Genomic DNA, 18,727 nt, shown 5'->3' on the forward strand with positions numbered 1-18,727 from the left:
CCCTTAATGGAGCCCTTGAAATGGATGAGGCACAATGCCAAGCACTTTTACAGAAGTTATTTCTGTTTAATCTTCAACAAAACAGTTGGTATTGGCCTTACATAGGTGAAGTGATTTGCCCAAGGCCACAGAGCCAGCCTAGACGGAGCTAGGACTTTACACCAGGATTCTGGCTCATCGCTACTCTCTATTACTCCGATTACCTTTCCTTTCCCCACCATGCTGTGTGACTGGCTCCAGACTCCAGAACCTACCTGCTGTATTTCTCCAGCAAGAATGGAGGCTGCTGGTACCAGGAGAGTTTGGCCTACTTCCCTCAGTTATCCCTTAAAGGGCAGAATTCATTGCTCAGCTCCAAGAATGAGGCCAGTGTCGATGGCGTCTGTTCTCAGGGCCCAAATAAACCAGGAGGCCCACAGAGCCTCTTTCTTAGCTCGAGCCCACCCATAACTGGAGCTCTTTACTAATTCAGACCTAGCTGTTACTATTTCAAGTAGCTTTCCGCGAGCTGCCAAATGGGGGAAGAGACCTGAAGAAGCCTTGCTCTAGGGAGTTGCAGGGAGGAAAACTGACAGAAGATCTTGGGCCAAGTGCTGGGGGTTGGGTGAAACCGCTCCTTGGGTCCAGATCTTAATCTCGCGAAGGAAATCAGGCTCCCGGTTGGCTGGAGCCGGTGTGTCGGACCTTTCTCCATGCTTAGTGCCCCACCCCCCCTCCATCCCGTATAGAGGAAGAGAGAGGAGTTTTCTCCACATTTGCTGGAAAGCTCGTTGCTATTAGCAGTGGTGAGGGGTCAAGGCAGAGAGGACGTGGAGCAGGGAGGTTCTGCAGTGGGATTGCCTCTGTTCTCTGACAGCCTGAGGTGGTCGGCACCTCACTGCAGGACTCTGGCCCTAGAGTCTTAGTTTTGTTTGTTGCCACCCACTTATATGTTAGTGAAAAAATAACCCCACTTGCTCTTTTGGCTTGGCCTTGTGCTAAGACTTGCTGTCCTGGGTCTCCTTGCCGCTGCCACTGGAATCCATGTGTGGCCTCCTCAAGCCTGGTCCCCAGCTCACTTCCCCTCAGCTCTCTTCAGTCACCATGCTCTCCCATCCAGCTCCACCTCTTCTCCCCATCTGGTGTGCCTGCCCTCTGCTGAGGGGTCCTGGAGAAAGGCCGCTGAAATATATTGGCATCGTGACCACTCACGATTCACGCCCCCTGGTACCAGCATCGTGCTTTCGTTGCTGGTTTTGATCTCTTCACTACATCCAGGGAAGATGTGTGACTAGCTTGACTTATAAAGGAGGAAACAAAGGCTCAGAGGGGATAGATGACCTGCCCGAAGTCACATAGCTGGTAAGTGACAGAGTGAGGAGTGGGACTAACCACACACTCATGCTCTTAATGCCATGATGTGCTGTTCTTTAAGAAACAAAACAAAACAAAAAACAATTAAATGAAGGTAACTGATGATTCTGGGTGATGGTTAAATGGAGGTTTATTATATCATTCCTTTTCTGAAAAAGAAAGTAACTCTTTAAGATGTAGTGATACAGGAAATACATGAGCATTTTTTTTTTCAATGTTTATTTTTGGGACAGAGAGAGACAGAGCATGAACGGGGGAGGGGCAGAGAGAGAGGGAGACACAGAATCGGAAACAGGCTCCAGGCTCTGAACCATCAGCCCAGAGCCTGACGCGGGGCTCGAACTCACGGAGCGCGAGATCGTGACCTGGCTGAAGTCGGACGCTCAACCGACTGTGCCACCCAGGCGCCCCCATGAGCATTTTTTTAATTTAAAGTTATATGGATGCAAAATCTGAAAACTTCTCATTCTCATACCTACTCATCTAATCCCCAGAGGAGAATATAGGTGATGGTCTGGTGGATATCTTTCCTTTTATATGTATTTTATATGTACATATATTTATATGTATGCGCATATATACATATACACATATTGATACAGAATTTTTTTTTAATGTTTATTTTTGAGACAGAGACAGAGTATGAGTGGGGAGGGGCAGAGAGAGAGGGAGACACAGGATCCGAAGCAGGCTCCAGGCTCAAACCGTCCGTGCACAGAGCCCGATGTGGGGCTCGAACTCACAAGCGGTGAGATTCTGACTTGAGTGGAAGTCAGACGGTTAACTGATTGAGCCACCCAGGTGCCCCTACACAGATTTATTCTGCACATGTGCACATGTTTCTTTAGAATCCATTAGGGAATTATTGGGTCAAACATTGTATGCATTTAAAAATTTGGAAGTACTGCCCTCCACAAGGCTCCATGAGTTTTCACTCACCAAGCTTGTGCTGTATGACTTGGGAATATGCGAGAAATCCCTTTTGGAAACAGGTGGGATATAAATATAAATTCTTGCTTTGTAAAAACAGCCCTCAGCCAGGGAGATGGTGACTTGGCTACTAGGGAAGTTACCAGTTCTCAGTCCCAGACCACAAGGCATGCCTGCAGTCCCAGCTTTGACCCGCCAATTCGATGCATGCCACCTTTAGGAGGGAGTAGGAAGGAGGACTGAAGTTCCCAGTCTTTGCAGAAAAAGCCCTCTGATGTCTTGCTTACCTTGGTTGCACCAGCACCAGGCCCCACCTGCCTGGCCTGGTTTGAGTCAGACTGCCTGGCTACCCTGGGACTGCCCTGGAAAATAGCCACTGTCACACCTCTTACAGCAAGGAAAACAACCAGGAGAGGGACTTGCAGAGCTCAGAGCTGGGGTGAAAGAGTCTGGCCTGTCCATGCTGGCCTTCCCGCATCTAGCCCAGGGAAACCTTGGGTTAAAACTTGCTAATCCGGTAGCTCTGTGTTGTCCTCTTTTCTCCAAACATGGTGTTAGTTTATGTACTTTTCAAAAAACACTTTTTAAAAAAGCCTTTTGATACACCTTAGAAAGATTGGTGAAGAGAAGCAGCGACAGATTGGAGTTTATAGCCCTTATTCTTCCTACTCCTTCCATGTATGTATATGTGTGTGTGTGTGTGTGTGTGTGTGTGTATGTGTATGAACAAAGGTTCATAGGTAGTGACCCGAGAGAGTATAGGCCCCAGCTCCAGCTCCCCATGTAGGAGTTTTTATTTAATTTTCTTTTGAACAGGAAAAAGTGATCACATGTGAAGTTGCTTTTAAATTTTAAGAGAAGATAAGGCTACTTTGGTTTAACGTTTTCCTTCCGGACAAAGATCCTAAGATGTATATTTTTTAAATATATAAGCAACTCATGATCGTATGCTGGTGACAAAATAGTGCATAAGTAGCTCTCATGTCAAAAGTGACTATATTCTCTTTTTAGTTCGTTCCTCCTAATACTGTCTCCTCCCCCGAGGGAACTACGCTTAACACTTTAGTGTATCTCAAGATCTCTTCCTTTGCAGTTACAAATGCAGATCCATAGATTCATGTCCTTTTTATTTTATTTATTTTTACTTTCTTTTTTTTAAGTTTATTATTTTGGGAGAGAGAGCATGAGCATGCAAGCGCCAGGGGGTGAAGGACAGAGAAGCCCAAGCAGGCTCTGTGATATCAGCACAGAGCCTGTGAAGGGGCTGGAACCCATGAACTGTGAGATCATGACCTGAGCCAAAATCAAGAGTCCATGCTTAACCAATTGAGCCAGCCAGGTGTGCCCCCCCCCTTTTGTTTTTCATGTCCTTTTTATTTTAAACAAATGGGATTCTGTGCCTTGTCCCCCCTGTCTCCTCCTATCCCCAATATGTCTTTAAGCTCTCTCTATACTGGTACATATAGATGGATCTCATTCTTTTTTTTTTTTTAAGGTTGTTTTTTTTTTTTTTTTTTAACGTTTATTTTTGAGAGAGAGCACACATGCCCGAGCACACTTGAGCAAGTCTATGTGCTGACAACAGAGAGCCTGATGTGGGGGCTGGAACTCACAAACCGTGAGATCATGACCTGAGCTGAAATCAAGAGTCAGATGCTTAATAGACCAGCCACCCAGGGGCCTGGGATCTCATTCTTTTTAACAGCTGCATAACTTGAATGGATGCAACTGTAATTTATTGTAATTTTTCAATGTTGCAAATGGTCCTGTGGTAAACATCTTTGCACTAAACAACTCTGTGCATAAAAGGGGTAATACATTTGTTACCATCCCTAGAAAGAGAAAAGTGGGGGATCCAGGTAACTATTCTTGAGAACTCTGAGAACAAAGGTTCAGTGAGCAAGTGAGTGGGAAATGGCTGCATTCTGAGCCTCCCTCCTGGTGATTCACAATTAAGTAGCATATTAAAAGTTCTGGAAATTCTTCAGTAACCACTCACTGCTGAGTGGTTTTAAAAGAGTTGTTTGCAAAGGGAAGGACTTTAATTCTTTGTACACATCTATTAAAATTTTCCTGAACGGTTTGGTAAATGCCACCGTGGTAATCTCTCAAAGACAGGACAGTTTTTAGATAGGAACTTGGCCACATACTGTTCCACCAGGCTGGGCAGCTGGGGTGTAGTAAGGTTTGGATTTTGTCCAGGAACGAGGCTAGGTCTGTCAGCCCCTCCCAAGCCCCTTACATAAGGTGAGAAGGACACAGCAAAGCCTGGCATAAATTAAGTATTGAGGCTGGCCATGGGGAGAAAGGTGGAGTTTCACTCTGGCCTAAGTCTGGGTAAGATGTGATACCACACTTAGCAGACACACTACATCAGTTGTAGGCCCAGGCCTCTGACACAGAAGCCTGTTGATCCAGAATCCCTAGAGAAGGAGCCAACCCGGGGTGTGAGAGGATGGCCTCAACCCACCCTTCACCCACTCAACCCCCTGGCCCACCTCTTCCACTTGGTGAAGTCATGGTTAACTTCCAGGGCTCAGTGCAGATGTTGCCTCTGTGAAGCCTCTTCCCGATTGGCCAGACCACTCCTGTGTGTTCCGGTAGCATCTTTGCTCTACCTCTTTTTAGAGCAGTCGGCCATCTGGCTCCTCTTTGAGTTCATTCATACTTACTGGGTTGGTCAAGAGGAAGGGCCACATAATGAATTATGTACTTCACAGTCTGTCCCAGCAAAGGGGAAGCTCCTTCATAGTGGAGCATTCCTTCACTCACTCACTCATTATTGAGCACCTACTGTGTCAGGCATTAGCTGGACTGCCAGAATACAATAGTGAGTAAGGTGGACCCAATCCCAGTCCTCATTCATATTCTTACATTCCCTGTAGTCTAGCACAAGGTCGAGCCCAAAGCCTGGCACAGTAGGATTTAGAAACTGTAATCTGGAAAGGTGCTTTTGCAAGGCAAGCACTTTTAACTTCTGTGCTACAGATTAAAAAACTCTCTCAAGATGCCTTGTCTACAGTTTATATGACAGAAAGTCATTTGACTGTATGAAATATTTTAAAGACATTTGAGGTGAGGTGACTTCGGGGACCTGATGGAGAGTCTGAGGGGTTGGCACCCCAGCCACCCTTGTGGCTTACCACCTGGCTGGGCCCAAGCAGGCGAGACGGCAGCCGGCCGCTGACCCGCAGGCCCCGCCCCCCGCCCCCGCCCCCCCCCGCCCCCGCCCCCGCCCCACCCCTCCCCAGGTGCCACCCCGGGCCCCGCCCCCGCTCTCCATAGTTACGGCGCTGCGGAGGCGGCGGCCATCTTGGCGGCGGAGCGATGAGCGGGTCGAACCCGAAGGCTGCGGCCGCGGGGTCAGCGGCTGGGCCGGGGGCGCTGGTGGCCGGCAAAGAGGAGAAGAAGAAGGCAGGCGGCGGTGTCCTGAACCGACTCAAGGCGCGGCGGCAGGCGCCCCCCCACGCGACAGAGGACGGCATCGGGGCGGCGGTCACGGAGCAGGAGCTGCTGGCTCTGGACACCATCCGGCCCGAGCACGTCCTGCGCCTCAGCCGGGTCACCGAGAGTGAGTGCCCGCTCGGCCGCGCCCTGCCCTCGCGCTGGGCCCCGGGCCCCTTGTCGCCTTCAGCGGAGCCGGCCGCTCGCCTCCTGACCGGCCCGGGGGTCCACCCTGTGGCCCCTTCGTTCGGCCAGGCCGCGCCGCCGGCCACTCCGCCGGGCGAGCTCTGCGCCTCCCACCCTCAACTAGCCTAGGTTGGGAAGGGGTTCTCTTTGAGCTTGACTGCGTTCCCCTGCGTCCAGCCACGCCAGGCTGCTCTTGGGCCGGCCGCAGCTGGGCCTCCAGGCCGGCCGTTCTCCTCCTCAGCTGGATCTGTGTGGGTAGGGAGCCCCCCTTAAGCTTAACTGGATCCTCTTGACCCTGGTAAGTGGGACTGCTGCCCCTTCATCCTGGAAGACCCACAGGTATCAGTGAAGTTCCTGCCGAGCCAGGCTCCCTCAGCCTGCCCACTTCCAGCTTCTGCAGCGTCTGCCTGCCCACACCCCTACCTTCTTCCTCCGCCTTTCTGCACCCCGGCCCCTGACAGCCCCCCTCTCCAGCCTGCCTTGACCGCCCTACCTCTTTTGGTCCCAAGCCTTGTCCCTTTGTGTGCAGGGGCGTTCTTCCTTCCTCAAACAGTGGCATTTCACGCAGATTTTAAACAGCCACGTTAAAAAGTATGTTGATAAAGTTTCAGTTTATGTACACGATCCAAAATGTGACTCCTGCTCTTGACACGTGTTCTAGTGAATTGAGGATGTGTGGTGCAACCATTCTACACCTTTTCATGGATGTAGGTACGGGTGGGAAGAAACATATTGCCCACCCCCCTGTCCTGGTTCTCCTTCCTTTCTCTGTTCTCTTCCAAGCCGAGCCCTGACCTGATGCCCTTTGTCTTGCTATTTCTTCCCCAGAGTTTGCAGTCACCTTGTTAGACCCCGCTGCCCTCCACACTTCTAACCCTGCAGCACCCGCACTCCCGCCACGGACCTAAGGCTGCCACAGTGTCCTCTGCTGAACGGCTTTAGCTGTCAGCCTGGGGCCGCTCGGGTGTACTCAGGGAGCTGGTGGCAGCTCCAGTGATGTGGGGATGGGAGTTCAGGCGGTGGGCCTTGGTCCAGCCAGTATGAAAAGGAATTCCCATCTCTTAAGAGGTTTAACCTGATTCTGGATATTTCCATGTCCCCATTTGCCATCACTGTTTGGGTCGGGCCTGTCCGTTGCATGCCTGAGTATATCTTTAGTAGGTCTTGCTCTTCAGTTCTGACCCAGTTTTCATTCGGGGCCCTGAATGTATAGAAGTGCTCATCACCTGAGCCTTCTAACCTCCTACTTTCTCCTCATACCAAGGGGGAATCAGGCCGTTGTAATGCCTGGCCCTAAGCAGTGTTCTTGGTGGGCAGAGGTCCTGTGTAGGGGCTTGGGATTGGTGCTGTGGCTCAAATTCATGTCAGCAGCCTACTGGAGAAAGCCACAGGTCAGAGCTTGGTGGCCTCTGGATTTTGTTAGCCTGTTCCGTTCAGTTGTGTATGGAGTACCCTCTAAAGGTGCAGAACCTTCCTCAGTCTTTTTCAGATTTAGGAAGTAATCGGGAGCTCTTCAGTTTGCCATCATGCGGTCAGGAGTCACCGTAGAAAGAAATCAGCAGAGTTTTCTCTGATCAGTACTGTATTGACCAGCTGCTCAGGTTGTCAGAGGTTCCACGTTACTTTGGCCCAGTACCCTCAGCAGCCCGTCTGTCCTGTCACCTGTGTAGATGTGGCCCACTGCCTGATTTGGTACAGCCCACAAGCTGAGAATGGTTTTTACAGTTTTAAATAGTTCGGCGGGGGAGGGGGAGAAGTCTTGCCCCACATGGTTCCGTGCAATTCGTATTTCAGTATCTGTAAATACTTTTATTGGACTACAGCTACGCTCATTCATTTGTGCGTTGTCTGTGGCTGCTTTTGCGCTACAGTGACAAGAGTTGAGTGGTTGTGATAGAGACAGTGTGGCCCCAGAGTCTAAATTATTTATGATCTGGCCCTTTGCAGAAAAAGTTTGCTGCTCTCTGCTTTGTGATACTAATGGCTGGCAAACAAGTACTATATTAGCCATTAGATTAGCATGAATGTTTTTAAATGGATTTCTTTTTTTTTTAATTTTTTTTTTAACGTTTTTATTTATTTTTGAGACAGAGAGAGACAGAGCACGAACGGGGGAGGGGCAGAGAGAGAGGGAGACACAGAATCGGAAGCAGGCTCCAGGCTCTGAGCCATCAGCCCAGAGCCTGACTCGGGGCTCGAACTCATGGACTGCGAGATCGTGACCTGGCTGAAGTCGGACGCTTAACCGACTGCGCCACCCAGGCGCCCCTAAATGGATTTCTAAAACAAATTCTGTCCTGTTGTGATATTCAAGGGGTTTCCAAAGGAGTCCCCTTATACTATCCCTGTTTCTTAAAGTGTTACGATAATCTTTCATGCAAACCAAATCCATGCTCTTTTTTTTCTTTCTTTGATCCCCTTATTCTCTTCCTGCAACATTTGCTTTTAACGTAAGGGGAAGTTTTTAAGTGTATTTTAAGTGAGTTGTGTAAGAAAAAAACCTGAGTTTGCTTCAAAACTGGAGGAAGAAATGAATGGTAGTTTTGGATGATTATTTAACAGCATTGGTGTCTCTCTCTCTCTCATTTCAGATTATTTATGTAAACCTGAAGATAACATCTACAGTATTGATTTCACCCGCTTCAAAATTCGAGATTTGGAGACAGGGACGGTGCTTTTTGAGATTGCCAAACCTTGTGTTTCAGGTAGGCCTCAGTACTGTAGCAGTCACTTCAAAAGGTCCTTGAGGCTCGAATTTGTGTGTACCATTGCATCCTGTGGCGTGGACTCCAGCGTGTCCACTTCCTTGCCTCCTCCTGAAGCGTGGGCTGCCAGGTGCCCTGGTTTGCAGCTGCGCTAAGAGGCTGATGTTTGCCGAGTATCTGCTCTGTGCTGGGCGCTGTGTCCCACATGTTTCTGTTTACATCAGGTCACGTGATCCTCACGTCTCTGTGAGGAGCTATTACTCCCATTTTCCAGATAAGGACACTGAGTCTCAGAATTTCCAAGTGACTTTCCCACGGTCCTGTGCTCATTCCTCTTACCATGTTGCCTCTGTTTAGGAAAGGAAGCCTTGGAATTAAAAGTACAATGAAGAAAGCTCACCTGAGCCGTGTGTCCTGGGGACACTGGAAGGGTCATGCTGGGGGTCCCATTCCAGGCTCACCTGTCTTCTCGCTCGCTTTCCTTTCAACAGTGCCTTCTATTTTCTTGTAAGGCCTAGTTTGGATGTTAATCCCCACCATTTTCTGGAGGAACAGAAAGCCCAGACCTATGAACTCATCTACTTGGGATTCCTTAAATTAGCCTTGAATAGATGCTTCCTGTGTTGTAGTGCACGCAGCTCCAGGGTGGTTCCTCTCTGGCTAGCCAGGCCACATCAAAGTCTTTGGAGCTCATCACTGGAGACGGAGCACCCCCTGGAGTTAGTTACTGGAACACCAGCACAGATGACTGCAGTATCCACTGAGGTCTGAATCAAGAATTCTTTTTGCAAAACTCTTCTCATATGATTTGCTACTCAGAAAGAGCCTGTAAATTTGGTAAGGCAGGTGTTAGTAGCCCAGACAGGTCGAAGGGCTTTCCTGAGAAGGTCTCGGCTCAGGTTCATTGCACAGGCAAGGCTAGAGCCCTGGTCTTCTCACCCCACCTGGCATCCTTCATGCTCTCATAATCTAGTGCTGACCAAGGCACCTGAAGGCTCCAGCTTGTGGATACTTAGCTGGTATTGGGAGGATCAGGGCCAGGCAGCCTCCTGGGTCTGTGGTATTCACGTCCCTACGCAAAATGTCCCAGTACTTTGGATGTTTTGAGGATCTCATGGCCATTTCAGATGTGTGGACTTGGACTAGGCTGGGCCCAGAGTAGTCATTTCAGTACAAAACTGAACTGTCTCAAACAGGGAGGCTACAGAACTTGTAAAGACACCTTGATTTTTGGGGCGCCTGGGTGGCTCAGTCGGTTGAGCGTCCAACTTCGGCTCAGGTCATGATCTCACGGTCCGTGAATTCGAGCCCCGCGTCGGGCTCTGTGCTGACAGCTCAGAGCCTGGAGCCTGTTTCACATTCTGTGTCTCCCTCTCTCTCTGATCCTCCCCTGTTCATGCTCTGTCTCTCTCTGTCTCAAAAATAAATAAATGTTAAGAAAAAAAAATTTATAAAAAAAAAAGACACCTTGATTTTCAACTTCTCCAGTCTTTACCTGTAAGGATCTTGATTCACTTAGAATATGCTCACACTGAATCAGTACCCTCCTACTACACTTGTTCTGATGAGTTTGAATCCCTGAGATTTGGTCTGATTCTCTCTGAATCACATTGTTGGAGCGAGGGCTCTAGAGTCTCTGGCTCTGAACGCCTGCTCCGTCTGGTTCCCCATTTGCTCTTGGGCTTGTGATAGGCAGAGGGATGTTTGGGGTTAAAAAAGACAGAAGTTGCACCCACATTCAGCCAATACCTGGAGAAAATTTTTTTGTGGGATACTGGATGTCTACTAGTGGGAACTATCTCCTTGTTCACATTAAAATGGTTCTCTGATTCATTTTACAAAACTTCCATTTCCTGGGCTCAGGAATGGACTAGACTCACCCTCAGTCAGGTCCAGCATGTTGGCTCATTGCTTACCTACCTCACTGTTTCCCAGGTTGTCAGTGTCTGATTTGGCATGGCCTGGGATAGGCGTTACAAGGCTGTAGGCCCATGTCTTCCATTTAAATGACAAGATTATGTCTTGGAGCTTGTCTTTGCTGCCTGTCAGAAAGTTTTGTGTTCTCTGAACTCGCCTTTTGCCTATTTTCAACCTTCGTAGGCACGTTCTTTTGGTTAGCAGCTAGCACTGCGACCTGATAACTATGTATAATATAGACCATGCCAGGGAACTAGTACCCAGCCTGTGTTTCAAGCTTCACTCTTAGGATACGGCCCAAGCCACTCAACTACATAAAAGGTAAATAGCTTAATGTTTATAAGAACAAGCTTCAAGTCAGATGGACCTGGGTTCAAATCCCTGTTCCCTCCATGTACTGTTTGGGGGAATTTGAACTTGCTGCTTAACCCCTCTGGGCTTCTGCATCCTTATCTATAAGATGGAGATAATGATGACTCTCCACAGGGTTGGGAGGATTCTGTGAAATGATCAGCGCAGGGCCTGCTATGTAGCAAGTGCCCAGTAAATATCAGCCGTCCTGCCGTTGGTGTTAGTGCTGTTAATTGATTGTGTTGTTTGGTGGCGCTGAGACAGTACGCTCAGGATTCCTTGTGCTCTTTCAGACCAAGAGGAGGAGGAGGAGGAGGAGGAAGGTGGAGATGTGGATATCAGCGCGGGACGTTTTGTCCGCTATCAGTTCACACCGGCATTTCTCCGCCTCCGCACAGTCGGGGCTACGTGAGTACCAGTATTTCTGGAGGGAGAACACTGGTTTGTCCACAAAGAATGTTCTCGGTTGGGTTCTGGGTTGGCTTTAAAGAAGGGAGGAGGCAAAGTAGGGCTCACAGAGATTTATTTTGCAGAGTGGAGTTCACAGTGGGAGACAAACCTGTGTCAAACTTCCGGATGATCGAGCGGCACTATTTCCGGGAACGCTTGCTGAAAAACTTTGACTTTGATTTCGGCTTCTGCATCCCCAGCAGTAGAAACACTTGTGAACATATCTATGAGTTTCCCCAGCTTTCTGAGGATGTCAGTATGTATCCCCTGACTTCTTCCCCGTCCTAAATTCTTAGGACTAGAAGGAACAAACTTTGGAGTCTATCTGGTCCAACACCCTCATCTGGCAGAGGAGGGAGGTAGTGACATGATGCCTCTCCAGGCATTTGACCTCAGGCTTCTCATTTCCTAGTGCTCCTGTCTAGGGTTTCAAATTCGGCCTGTATGGGAGCATCAGAGGTTTTAATAATGCAGGCCATCTGCTTTGGGTGCCTGCTGCAGGGAAAGGGGGTGACTGAGGAAGAGGAAGAGAGGGCCATGATGATTTCTGGGACTAGGGTTAGCCGGAGCGCCTCTCCGAGCCTCCGTTAGGCTTGCTTTTCCACTGTGTGCTAGTCATTGGCTTCTGCTCGGCGCTCCTTCTTTGCCCTCCCCTTTCTCCTTAGAGGGAGAAGCTAAGCTGGGGACTCAATAGAATCAGAGGTCTGGGGGCCTTGTCTTTCCCATTCCCTGCAAGTAGAGGTTGCGTAGATAAACTGTCAGAATAGAGCCACAGGAAATAGGGAGCTCTTATAGGGTTTGGAACAGAAGGAATGGCCGGATGGAAGTCACGTCTTAGGAAGAGTAATCCTGTAGTCCTGTGGAAGAAAAGCTGGGGAGGCACCAGAGGGAGGAGCCGAGGCAGGGGAAGAGGTGGACAGGGGAAGAGCAGGCTTTATCAGTTCCCATGACTCTGGTGGAGCTCTCTCAGGCTGGCATTATCTGTTAGTAACCAGGGAAAATGGCTCCAGAACATTGAGAATATGAGCGGGAGCCTGTGAATAGTGTGGGGGTTTGGCTGAGTTGTAGGGAAGGATCTGCATATACTGACCGGTTTTCTCAGAATCCCATGTCCTTAAAATTGTTGTATTCTGAAAGCCAGAATGTTCTTCACTCACATGGCAGTGCTGCTTTTAGGTAAAATGAGGATTGCTGCCTGGGGTGGGCTGTTTATGACAGCATCTGGTCCTGGTTTAAACCCGCTCCCCAAGCTGTGCCAGGATATGTAGATACTTGCAAGGAAAGATTATGTATAGTAGTACAAGTTTTTACCCAAGGTGGTAGGACTTTTCTTCTTGAAAACACATAAGCTAAAAGGTGTGGAGGTCAATATTCTGGATATAAACCAAGTAACTTTGGCCTCGGTGGGTCCAAAGGACTTTCAACAGTCAGTTTCATCTTTTGAGACCTGTGGTAAGAGAGAGTTTCCTCCAGAGGAACCAAAATAGCTTGTGATCGTTAACTCAGAACTGATCAGAGGTAGTGACTGTTAATTATCTTGACTTTCCAGAATGGTTAAAGAGGCCTGGGCAGCTGCCTGGACAAATGAGATTTAAATCTGGATCCCAAGACAAGCAGACCTTTTGCTGAATCTTTTGCGAGTTAATACCCTGAGCCATCCCCGGAAAAGGCTCCTTGCCCTTTGTCACCCCTCACTCATGTATACCTAGGATTCCTTTGGTTGTCAGGAGTGCCCACGGGAAGTGGGCACAGTGAGGCACAGCTTTTGGAATTTGGACCAGAATGTCTAGAGGTGGGGAACAGACCAGAAGTACTGAATAAACAACGTGCAGTAGTCCATGTTCGGCAAAGGGTAATCCTGTTTTCCTGGGGTTCTGAGTACGAGTCCAGGCTCGAGATGCTCAAGGAGTGCCATGTCAGAGGGAGGATTGCATCCTTGTGTTGAAGTGGGTATCATGTTTAAGTTGGGGGCCTCTTTGGTTCTCTCCAGCTCTCTAAGCCTGGCCCCCTCTGTTCTGACCTCGTTATTCTAACAGTATACGCACATGTTCTGGAGGGCTGGTCTATGAATTTTAGAGGGGGCACTAATTTTAATTTTTAAAGAGGTTTTTTTTAAAAATTTTTTTTTTTTTTTAGAGAGAGAGTGGGGAAAGGGGAGAGAGTGGGGAAGGGGCAAAGATGGGGGGAACAGAGGATTCAAAATGGGCTTTGTGCTGACGGCAGAGAACCTGATGCAGGGCTTGAACAGGGCTCGAACTCACAAACTGTGAGATCATGACCTGAGCTGAAGTCTGATGCTTATCAGCTGAGCCACCCAGGTGCCCCTAGAGGGGATACTAAGTTTTCCCCCACCAATTCTGTGGGGCAGACTCACACGTAAGTCTTTGCTTTTTCCCTTTCTCTGACCTGCAGTTCGTCTGATGATTGAAAATCCCTATGAGACCCGTTCTGACAGCTTCTACTTTGTTGACAACAAGCTGATAATGCACAACAAGGCCGATTATGCCTATAATGGAGGCCAGTGACCGCTGTGGGAGTGGACGGGGAGGTGCTTTGCTGTGGCCCGAAGTCCTGGCACATGGAGGTGGTTGAACCTGCTGTTCGTCAACACACATCTGGAACCTGGTCCCAGGAAGCCAAGGCTGGGGTGGTGGTTTCCTGTGCTCCAAGAGAGGTGCCAAGCAGTGCTGTGTTTTCTTCCCCAGTACTTTTTCTTCCCTTTTCCCCTACCCCTTAGGTTGCAGACGTATTATAGTAATGTGAAGGATTAGGGTAAGGCTACTGGAATCCAGAGAAAAAAGAAAATTTATTTTCACGTAGTCATAGCTGCCTGCTGGTTGTGCTGATGAGCCCGGGCCGCTACGGGCACAGCTGTGTCAGGGTAAGGAGGCTCTGGCCAGCCGGCTTGCCAGTCAGCGGCTTTTCCATAGGTTCCTGGGTGCTGTGAGAAGCTGAACGGTGGGTCTCTTCCAGGCAGCTCGCCCTCTCACTTGCAGTATTGCCGGTGGACGGTCTGACCTCAGTTTGAGCGTAGTTCGAAAGCAACTGGAAAAAAAGGGGGTGTGTGTGGGTGCCAGGAGTGGAGGCACCAGCGGCCGGCAGGGCTGCCAAACCGAAAAGTCCATGTTGTGGAGAGGGCTGCTTCTCTGTCTGACTTCCAGGATCCTCCGCCAGCCCTCCCGGGGATACGACAAGGTTTCAGCCTGGCAGTGCCTTCTGTTCCCGCTTTGGAGGAAAGACGAGCTTGCTCTGCGTGTCCTGCCTCCTGACTTTTGAGTATCTCCTGAAATAGAATGTGGCAGTGTTTGCTCTCGGAGCAGTAGGATCTCTTGAGGCCACATCAGGCCTCGTATTTTGTGTTTTTTGTCTCATTTTTTTATTTCTAGGCTTCTTTCGGAGAGGTTTTATAAGATGTCAGTGGTGTTCCCAGCATATGTGATGTGTGGTTAGACTTCTGATAGTATTAATCAGGTTCCTGGGGCTAATCTGGCTCGTGTTGGGACTGGATATAGTTACCGACCAACAGCTACTTAAAGGAAGGATTTGATTTTTCAACACAGGAGAGCCTGCAGGATTGGCTTTGATGGGGATTTGCGTCTGAAACTCTGTAGATTTCTTATTTAGGAGGATTTTCCTGTCTGCCTTTCTACTGAAGTAGTTTCTGGAACCATCCTGGCAGGTCAGACCTCTAATGCATATTCTGATCCTTCATACTGCTAGTTGGAGTTCTTTTGGTTGTTTGGAAAGGATGAACTAGCCTGAGGTGGCTCTCAAAGGGTGCTCTCAAAATACCTTCCTTGCACATCCTTGGGGGTTATGTTTGTCCTCAGGCCCTTACTGGATAGACTCTTGCCACCTCAGCTCCGTATGGTTGTCTGACTGTGGGTGGCTTTAGCTGACCCTCTGATAAGATTGTTGCTGTGGCCAGGATTTTGCATCGATAGAAAGGTAGCAGTAGGAAGGGCCCAAGTATGTGGTGATAGTCATTGTGAAGCATCATAGTAACTGACGGAGAGCAGTCTCCCAAGATGCTTGGGACAAAAGCCATGCGGGGCCCAGGATGGAAGGGCCAGCGCTTTGCCACAGAAAGCCCCTGTGCATTCACTAACCAGTGTCTCTCCCTGTTTGGATTCTAGAGCGTGAGTGGCCTTGAACCTTGGCCTAGTAGTGCTCTGTGCCAGGCCAGAATCTGGGCTGTGCCAGGTGCTGGCAGCTTTCTCACTGAGAAAACCCTTACTTGTGTGTGTTGGCACTGGGTCCAACCGCTGAGGAGGGAAGAGACCAGGCACCCTGCAGACGGCTTACTCATCGCCAGGCCGGGTGAATCTTAGAACCGGAGTCCACTACAAATCTAGGTGCCTTATGTGTGGCTCTGTCCCACATGCTGCTGGGGAAAGCTGCATTGGCCTCCTTCCCTCCTCGTCTGTGGACAGACGTCAGCACTGCTTCCTTACCTTCGGTTTCTCCTCTAGCATATTTGTGTGTGCATATTGAGCTTGAGAATCGCCCCTTCTCTATGTGACAGCGGCCTAATCAGGAGATTTTCTACTATTTGATATTCACTTAGTATCTAGGATGTGGTTTTTGGAGCTTCCAGAGCTCTGCTCAGTTGAGTGTGTCTTGGAAACGTGTCCCAGGATAGATCATGTCTTGTGGACTCGTGGGCTGTCTCTTATATGCAGTGTTAGCCTTTGCCTGGAGGGCAGAGGAGGCAGGCATTCTGGCCTGAATAGTGCTGTATTCTCCTCCCCACTGGCTTGCCTTAGTCTCACTGGGGACGGTTTTGAGGCCATGTGCTCAGTCTGTGCCCACCTTCTGCTCCAGAAGGTCTGTCTGGTATGCTGTACCTGGGAGTCTGGATTCGTATGTCTCATTACTCAGGAAATCAGAGTTAACCACCCTGGGGTGTTAACCAGGGTGAGTTTCAAATTCAAGTTTTTTTCCTGAACTGGGGAGAGAATTGGAAGTCATATCTTCTCTGAAAGTAGCTGAAGCAATCAGGAGTTGAATCAGGAGGCCATGTTACTAAGTTATCTGGACTGTTGATAGCACTTGTCTTGGGGGTAATCATACCATTGGAGGGGGAAGACGACCTGCACGGGGAGACCCTGCCTTCTGTTCAGAGCTGGTATCTGAGCGGCAGCTCCCGGAGGAATACATTCCAGCAGACCGCTGGGCCCGTCTGTTGCCACGGGGCCTGACGCCTGCACCTCTTCCTCTCCTGTCTTGCTCCTGTTCCTCTGCCTTGGAATCTCCAGGAAGAGTATCTCTTTTCCTGTGGAGCCTTTGGGCTAAGATGCCCTTCTTGCTTCTCCAAAGAAGATCCCTGTTGATTTCATTCTGTCCTAAAGAGTCCGCGGAAGAAATAACAACTTAAAGTAGCTGTGGGCTAACGTAGGCTTCCCCGTCCTGGTATGTTGGCTCGGAGATCTCTTGCAGAGAAAGCAGTTTTCAGGGGCATGCAGACTCCCTGAAGACACCTACGGCCTTTGGGCCATCTGATTCTCAGAGAGGGCCAGTGATTCAGGGAAGCTGGGGCTAACTGTAGACCATCGATTCTTGAAATGGCAGTGACGGGGAATCTTCAAGGGGAATGCCTTCAAGGGGCATTCATTTCTGGAATGGATTTCATAGGCTATGTGGACTGGATGAAGTAGGTGAGTCTTGCCTTAGTGTCCTGCCACCCCTGTAGACTCCCAGGGCACTCTTTTTTCTCTGTCATGTCACTTTCTTTTGGTGGCTATTGTCACCACGATGTCAGTGAGGTTTGGGGACTGGAGACAGCCTGCCCCCAGAATCCCAGCATAGATTTCCTTGCCAGGGCATGGGGCAAGGGGTTCCTGTGCAGAGGTGCTGCCGTCCCCAGTGTGAGAGCCTGGTCGTCAAATCATCACTTACATTCCATGTTACAGAACATCTTCGCCACAAGAGGGGTCTGGTGGAGGCGGATTTACCCTTGTTTTACAAAGGATCATGTAAAGTCATTGAAGTTGTGAAAGTCTATTTTTTTTTTCCCCTGTAAATCTATTTTTCACAGAATATAAGAAACATCAATGACCTGATCTGTCCTTCCTCCTCTTTCCCCTTCACCCAAGATCCTCATTCCAGTTTGTATTGTCTTTGTGTCCAAAGTAAACTAGGTGACTTATTTGTATAAAATGTTATTTTGTCACAAGAGACAGTAATAAAAGATTTTCACAGTACACGCATCCTCTCTTGTGTCCTGAGTGGGCCCTTTGCATTGCTGGGGGGAGCAGGTGTGGGGTGGGAATGGGCTCTGAGTTTCTTTATGTGACCTTTCTGTAAATAATGAGTAGAGGTGGCTTCTAGGGTGAACAGGGAACAGTGTGTGGCTTTATATTTTATATTTTTGCTTTGTTTCACTGGGGAACTTTGGGAATTAAACATTTGTGTATTTTATTTATTTTTATTTTTATTTTTTTTAAATTTTTTTTTTTCAACGTTTATTTATTTTTGGGACAGAGAGAGACAGAGCATGAACAGGGGAGGGGCAGAGAGAGAGGGAGACACAGAATCAGAAACAAGCTCCAGGCTCCGAGCCATGAGCCCAGAGCCTGACGCGGGGCTCGAACTCACGGACCGGGAGATCGTGACCTGGCTGAAGTCGGACGCTCAACTGACTGCGCCACTCAGGCGCCCCAACATTTGTGTATTTTAAAGTTAGGCTTATTAAGGTGTACTTTAACTGCAGTAAAATTGACCTGGTTTAAGGGTACAGTTGGATGAGTACGCAATCTTATTACCCCATCACAATCTGATACAGGGATTTTGCGTCACCCCAGAAAGTTCCCTCAGGTTCCTGGTGTTGGCAGAGGGCAGTTCCAGTTCCCTTCACCCAAACCTCCTGCAACCATTGTCTGGTTTCTGTCTCTACTGGGAAATTTGCCTACTTTTAATATAAAACAACATTCTTGTTTAAGGTGAAAATACAATTTTATTTTTTTAAATTAAAAAAATTTTTCAACGTTTACTTATTCTTAGAGCACGAACAGGGGAGGGGCAGAGAGAGGGAGACACAATCTGAAGCAGGCTCCAGATTCTGAGCTGCCAGCACAGAGCCTGACATGGGGATCGAACTCAGGAGCTGTGAGATCATGACCTGAGCTGAAGTCAGATGCTCAACCAGCTGAGCCACCCAGGAACCCTGAGGTGACAATACAATTGTAAAGTATGTCTGGTTTAGATGGTCTGTGGCACCCAAAGCAATTATCGGCCTCTGTTCACTCACTCATTTCCCCCTCTCCTGCTTTTTCCTGTCTTCTTTCACCCAGGGCTGGCGCTCAGGTGGGCCAATAGAAAGGTGAGGAAGGCCTCAGAGCATTTGCCAACCACAGTCATTCATCTGGCTTTAAAGTATTGTGGATTTAGAG

At 48.9% G+C, this 18,727-nt stretch overlaps 1 protein-coding gene across 1 annotated transcript; it reads left to right on the forward strand.

Annotated features, from left to right (window-relative positions):
* The first annotated feature begins 5,575 nt into the window (after positions 1-5,575).
* On the forward strand, positions 5,576-17,539 carry UNC119B (unc-119 lipid binding chaperone B). The gene is made up of 5 exons (XM_003994729.4): positions 5,576-5,854; positions 8,505-8,618; positions 11,180-11,294; positions 11,420-11,592; positions 13,749-17,539. The coding sequence occupies exons 1-5, from the start codon at positions 5,611-5,613 to the stop codon at positions 13,859-13,861; spliced, it is 759 nt and encodes a 252-aa protein (XP_003994778.2). The 5' UTR covers positions 5,576-5,610; the 3' UTR covers positions 13,862-17,539.
* Positions 17,540-18,727: the final 1,188 nt, after the last annotated feature.

The sequence above is a fragment of the Felis catus genome, chromosome D3, assembly GCF_018350175.1.
Source record: "Felis catus isolate Fca126 chromosome D3, F.catus_Fca126_mat1.0, whole genome shotgun sequence".
NCBI classification, from domain to species: domain Eukaryota; kingdom Metazoa; phylum Chordata; class Mammalia; order Carnivora; family Felidae; genus Felis; species Felis catus.

Excerpts from the sequence above, each read along its gene's own strand:
- UNC119B (XM_003994729.4), top strand. The coding sequence starts at position 5,611 with ATGAGCGGGTCGAACCCGAAGGCTGCGGCCGCGGGGTCAGCGGCTGGG. Across the intron at positions 8,619-11,179 it reads TGCCAAACCTTGTGTTTCAG|ACCAAGAGGAGGAGGAGGAG; the intron begins GTAGGCCTCAGT and ends GTGCTCTTTCAG. Across the intron at positions 11,295-11,419 it reads CTCCGCACAGTCGGGGCTAC|AGTGGAGTTCACAGTGGGAG; the intron begins GTGAGTACCAGT and ends TTTATTTTGCAG.